This window comes from Haplochromis burtoni, unplaced genomic scaffold (assembly GCF_018398535.1).
Source record: "Haplochromis burtoni strain Fernald_Lab_line unplaced genomic scaffold, NCSU_Asbu1 Contig_2, whole genome shotgun sequence".
Classification (NCBI taxonomy): domain Eukaryota; kingdom Metazoa; phylum Chordata; class Actinopteri; order Cichliformes; family Cichlidae; genus Haplochromis; species Haplochromis burtoni.
In genome coordinates, this window is record NW_024582363.1 from 4,126,383 (window position 1) to 4,133,002 (window position 6,620).

At 39.6% G+C, this 6,620-nt stretch overlaps 1 protein-coding gene across 2 annotated transcripts in view; it reads right to left on the minus strand.

Moving 5' to 3' along the window:
• sall1a (spalt-like transcription factor 1a) overlaps positions 1-4,582 on the minus strand; it is a 12,311-nt gene extending 7,729 nt beyond the window's left edge. Inside the window, exons 1-2 of one of the 2 annotated variants that reach the window (XM_042218397.1) lie at positions 3,685-4,582; positions 1,121-1,306 (exon numbers count right to left, since the gene is read on the minus strand). Coding sequence is in view for 1 of the 2 variants with exons in the window: in XM_005912974.2 (XP_005913036.1) it covers positions 3,685-3,757 (73 nt within the window). In the remaining variant the exon portion in view is untranslated. The remainder of the gene's footprint in view (positions 1-1,120; positions 1,307-3,684) is intronic. The other variant, XM_005912974.2, reaches the window with a different exon arrangement.
• Between the last annotated feature and the right edge of the window lie 2,038 nt (positions 4,583-6,620).

Genomic DNA, 6,620 nt, shown 5'->3' on the forward strand with positions numbered 1-6,620 from the left:
CCCCCCAATTCCACCCACCCGTCTACCTACACCCCAAGCGTTAATTTTGAAAAAATGTGTTTGATTCATAGTGTGAGAAATGTGAGGATTAAATAAACACCTTTTCTCTTTTCTCAAGGTTCACTGTACACAAATTAGTGTGAAGAAAATCAAATCATATGAAAATGAGCAGGATGAAAATAGAAGAATATAGAAAAAAGAAAATCTTTTGCCTGACTTTTGGAAGATGCAGAGTTATTCATAAAAAATAAAATACCTGAGTTTTCACGTGTGTGTGTCTGTGTGTGCAAATCTACACACAGCAGAGAAAAAGCTCTACAGTGGAATTTAATTAATTCACTATTTAACTCACAAACATAATAAGTGTGTTTCTTTAATTGAATAAATCCTAACAAATACTAAAACATTATTTTCTGTACAGTGCATTTTCAAAAATTGTGCACTTTCAAATTATTTAAACTTATCAAACAAATGCCACAATAAAACAAATGCATGGATAAAATACAACTATCGCTAGAATATAAAATTACACTAAAAAAGACAACAAATACAGATGAGCTTTCCCCCAAAATGTACATTTCTATACTCTAACTAAGGAACTGCTAAGAGTCGTCATCAAATTGCAATGCAGCAAGGGACATTGTCGTCTTCCGAACTCTATCACAAGTTTAAGGAAAGCCAATGGTAAAAATGCCTTTACGGCTGTACAGTGTAAGAATCATTTCACCACCAACTGCATATGACTTTTTACACTGCCAAAATATGTCTTTACTTGATGACCGAAAAAGGATCAAAACTGAATTAATGCATCACTACAAATCCACTGTCCACATAAGACTAGGAGCAAACAGCGCAGATGCTAGCATTAGGCTTAATTCCTAAAATAGCAAGGATTAACTTCAAATTACAATTAAGATAAAGTCAAGCTGGTATGAAGAAAGACTGTAAACTTCGATAGAATGTCTATCAATAGCACAATGTAAGTAGTGAGCAGAGCTAAAGGGCGTTAAGGCAGACAGCAAGAGGACGGAGCCTCAAAGAGATTGACCAAAAATCTGAATATGAGAGACAAGAAAGTAAGGATTAGTCAAAAAAGTTGGAGAGCTTTGAGAGATCCTACATTATTTTTTCGCAGGGGGCCTCTGTGAGCGTCTTGACACTTGTAACTTCAGGAGGGTTTCTGCTCACATCTTCTCCAGCCCTCAGGACTCATCCCACTGAACACTAGATGGGGTTCCACTAAAGCTGCCGTGGTCCAGGACAAGATTCAAATCTCAGAAGCTCTGCCCCGGTGACATGGTTAAAGCTTAAGGGGAGGGAAAAAGGCAAAGCAAGTCCTTCAGGCTACACCTAAACTCACACCACATAAACAATGGCAAAATGACAAGCGAGGCACTCTGTGTTTGCAGGGAGAAACAGCGCAAAAGGGGGCTGCCCTGCCAATCTCTCCTCTAGGGGGGCCACTCTGATAGGGCATAAGGGGATGGTCACAACATTGATAAGGCCCCACAGTCAAACACACTCTTAAATAAAAAAGCTGAGGCCTTGCTGGGCCGCCTGCAGCTCTCATCAGCAGGGTCAATGGCAAGGCAGAGAGGAACACAGTGAGCCCTGAACTCTGATCACCTCCAAACAGAGGGACGCTGGCAAAGGTTAAAACAGCTCAACATCCCACCCTCTGTGGCTCTCACTCCGACCTCCCAGTAACTACAGCCCTGAGCATCACTGATATTCAGCTACAAATACAATGACTTTCTGTTTCCCTTTCTGCTACCAGAACACTCTAGAAAGACACACAACTCATTTATAATGAGCACTGCTTCAGCTAAATAATCCCAAACTTAAAGACAACATGGTCATACTCTTATAATTACATACACAAGACACTTGCAACTATTTTAGCATATGGCCTAGACATAATTAGGAATTTTTGCATTCTGCAGATGGGTTGTTGAAACAAGTGACTTTCCCTCACTCCCCTTTATTAGATTTAAAGGAAATTTAGGGGAAAGAAACAGCACTCAGGGATAGACAAGGTTTTGCATTAATCATCAAGTTCCTAAAATCACGTGAAACAGCGTTTCAATGCGTGACTTTCTCCCGAAAGGAATATTTATTTTAAATATTTATTTTAAATGCACATGCTTTTCAGGTTGTGCTAAACACAGTGTGCTGCACAGAATTTTTTATTTTCTCGCATGAAATCTGTAGGCCATTTTTCTAAAAAATTTAAATCAAAAGATGTATTTATTTTTAAATTGCAGAAAGTATAAATTTTGTGCGGCAAAATTCGATCACACTGCGCCGAATAACAAAGTCGGGGCTTCTTTCCATTTATGAACATTTATGAAATTACTTAAAATATTAATGGATATTTTTTCCTCCTAATGAACGCATGACTGAAAAGTCGGTCAACAAAAATACACGCTGCAACGTCCTGTAGCGAAATGAAAGCTTTATTTATAACTATTCTACAGTGATCTGAAACGCAGTTTTATTAGTGTCTTGTTTGGCTCGAGTATTCATTCCCCTTTTCTACAAAAACAAAGCAGCTTGCAATTAATTATAACTTTACTGGCTTATGTTGGCCTCTGAAACTCTGAGAGCTCATGCAAAGTCCTGAAAGCCACTTTGTACAAACTCATTTCACATTTTAGGCACCACTTTTCTAACAAAGCATTCTTACTGCAGTTTTTTCAAAGGTGTAAGATGGTCGCATTGGCTACAAGTCCGCAAGTTAAAATTAGGAAATCGGTTTATCTATATCGACATGAAACTATCTTTTGGACGAATCGGTTGTGTATTTGTGGAGACAGAATGGCCGAGACAAAACTTCAGTTTCCCAAATATTTGGTTTCTTCTTCTTCTTCTTCTTCTTCTTCTTCTTCTTCCTTTTTATAAGAAAAAAAATTGCCTAAAGACGGGTAAACTAAAGAGACCGTCACAGGAGGAACTGGGAAAGATGTTTGTTCATTAACGTTCTCCGGCGCACTCTGTCCTCCTTTCATCTTACTTAAAAAAAAGAGTAACAAGCCATGGCGTAGACTGTTGATATATTTTCATAAAAGAAGGAGATATCTGTACGAGTTTGCAGCGCAAAGTTGAAGCACACGGAATACGGTATTTGTCGGTCCGGGACCAAAGAAAAGTTGGGAGTCCCGACAGGGGCGACAGGGTGGTCGATGTCGAGGCAAGACGCCGACCGCTGAACGCAGGGAAGCCTGAGTGCGAGCGGAGCGATTATTTATTTATTTAAAACGCGCTAAAGTTAAGATTAAAAACTTTTGAAACTTTTAAGTCACACCGAGCTCAAACCCAAAGAAAACGCACCATATCTGTGTTCTTATATTTCACTTATTAACCGCCTAGAACTGAGTTTTAACCCCTGATAATAAAATAATCAGCGCAGAAATGTCAAGTTACCCCAAATTGTTCTTGGTACTTGAATAATGGGGGAAATTCGTGGAAAATCGGTGCATCAACTTTTGTTAAAAGTCGACCATACTTTCATCAAGAAGTCACTTGAATTTGTAAAGAAATCAACAAAAAACTAACAGCATAAACTCCAATTCAAAGTCTTCCTTAACAGTGAGAGTTGACCGCGGACACAATAAAAACATCGCTTAAAAGAAAGAAAAATTCACGGTGATTGCATAAAAGGAGCGTTGGGTTACTTGGACTCACCATTGTGCTCCGATAAAGGCAGATGAGGGTCGGATTGGAAGTGTTGAGGCTTCGCTTGCTTCCTCCGCGACATGCTGGCTGGCACATCAGCAGGCAAAGAATAAAAAAATGACTACAAAACCTTCTAAAAAATTACGTAAATCGAGAACATCCACCGCGCATGTGCCCCGTTATGATTATCAATAATGCTCTGCGATTAATCATACGGGGGCTTCTTTGAAAGGCGATTGGCACCTTGCCAGCCCCCCTCCTATTCAAATGAAGTCTCTTTAATCAATTAGCTCCTGATTTGCTGGGGACTCTTGTCTCTCTCTCAGCTCCCACCCAATGAGTTGATCCGTATGAGGAAGAAAGGCTGGGTTTTCCAAACTCCCTTTATATACGGTTTAACCCCTTCTGTTAGCCAAGTCAAGGCTTATCTTGACTACTACAGGGGAATGTCAGCGTCTCGAGTCCATGCCCGCGACAGTATCTTTCAGTCTTTTGCAGTCATCACAGTTTATTTTCTTTCTTTTTTCCTTTTCCCCTGTTGATGTGGATTGACGGGACGCTCGCAACTCAAACCTTCACGATCTCCAACCAACTTTAATTTCACTACAACTCGGTAGTCCGTTCTCCACTCTTGCGTAAAGATCGCTGTAATTCAGCTCTTGTTGTGTGCACACCGACACCTACTTTCTGAAGAGTTTGAAGCGAAGCTCCCGGTGCGGTAAAACGCAACGTCTCGCCAGCATGTTCCGTGCGTAAATGGCACCGTTACGCGTTCCCAAAAGTCCAGAGTGAGATCCGACGTCCCAATCACTTTGATTTGATTATTATTAGCAGAAAGAGGGGTTACTTACTAACACGTTTTCATCACACACTGCGTTCCGCGAATAAACAAACTTTGAGGGCCCGTGCGGCAGTGGGACAAATGTGGAGCCCGGCCCATCGAGGATCTGATTGGTCATCGGGCTATTCAGTCACGTTACCATTCACCTCCACCTCCCTCTCCCTCGCTCCCGCTCTCTCTCTTTCTCTCTGATTGAGCACAGCAGAGCCAAACGGTTTGTGCGCGCCGGGATGATCAGTGGTAAAGAGCGGAGAGACAGAAGTCTGTTCATCTGAATGGGGATAAATTAAGCTTTTAAATTCTTCCCCAAACACTTTTTTTAACGAATGCTTGCCTCATATCCATGTCACGCGGACTAATCTATATTTCACATCATGCATTTGGAAAAAAAAAAAACCTAAACTTTTCTTTATATATTCACCATCCACTGGGTTGTTTATGTTGTAAAATCGGCATGAATTACTGCATAATGTCCTTATCAAAAGTTAAATGTTTGGCCTGTTTTATTTTATCATAATGGTAAATGTTTTTATTAGATTGACAATTGGCCAATATATTTCAGCTGATAACGGCAAAGCAAATAAAACGATGTCTTAATCGAGCCTGTGGATTACAGAAGTTACATTATTATTATTATTATTATTATTATTATTATTATTATTATTATTATTATTATTATTATTATTATAAATAATGCATTAACAGGAGTGCGCATTCACTTGGGATGCTTAAGAGGGCAAGAGATCCCACAGGAGCTTCTTGTGAGCGCTGAGTCGAGTAGATTTATTACCTGAAAAAGATAAACGAAGCTTTCAGTCAGGCTGATTTTGAGAAATGAAGATAATAATGTTACTATAGGTGATGCCTCGGATGCCATTATTTTTCACTGAATATTTAAAGAGCAGCTGCAGGCTAGATGGATCTGGTCCTCTCTTGTGTCAGATATCTTTTAGTTTCGACTAGCCTTACTATTTACTTATTCATGAAAAAAGGAAAGAGCAGAGGGAAAATCAAATACCTCTGATGGCCTTAGTGATCTGCTTTATCAATGCGTTAGGTCGAATAATTAAACAGCACACATAATTTTCAAATGGAACATTCTTTTCTTCTTCTTCTTCTTCTTCTTCTTTTTTGGGGGGAGGGAGTATCAATTGATGCGTAAACTGTCCACAAACCTGGGGACCAGATCGAAATTAAAGCTGTGACTAAAAAAAATCAAAGAGCAAATTATCATTAGTAGGGGAAAATGTGTATGTGCGCGTGCAGTTAAAAAGCCCGTGCAATTATATGCAGGAAACTTGAAATTGCTAGGAGAGGAAAAAGGGGTCTGCAATATTGTAATGTCCCGGGCGGAAAAATCAATGGCCAGTTAATTGATGTGAGTGTTGGTGTGAGATTGTAAACAGGGTGATTTGCAGCCCAGCCGAGCAGGAGACATTTTAAATGGGATTCACTCGGGACGGTTGAGGATACAGTGTTAACAGTCATGGGCTGAATGACACAGGCGGACACAGTTTGGGGACCCAACAGATATAACTCAGTGCCAGTGCTTAAAAAAGTTTTAAACTGACTTAAACGTTTTTTATTTCTTTTCTTTTTTCAGAGGCGTGTGTCTGCCTGAATTATTATTTATTATCTGTTGAGTGAGAAAGCGGGAAAAAATAAATATTTAACATAAAAATGTTTATCATACTAATGATAATGATATTAATATTAATATTAATATTAATGTATATTTCCTTTTTTTTAAACTATTAAAACCTTTGGTTAACGGTGAATGTAATAACCGTTTATTTAACAGGCGCATCAAACAGTTTCTTTTTGTCACTGTGGGGGGAAAGTGCTTTCAAAGAAAAGTGACAGAAGCCTTTGGCGCATAAAAAGTGCGCATTTGTCGGTTATGCGCAATCAATGCTGCGCGCACCATATCAGAGACGGTCTGTCGTGGGTGTCATCATTCACTATTATCACCGACACGTCGTGATTGATCACGTAGCTCAGAAACACTGCACGTCTGAGCGCATAATGCGATAGTTAAAGCGAGGAATCTACCAAAGCGCAGTTGTTAGTGACCCTCACACTCTGTATTTCTAACTAGAAAGCC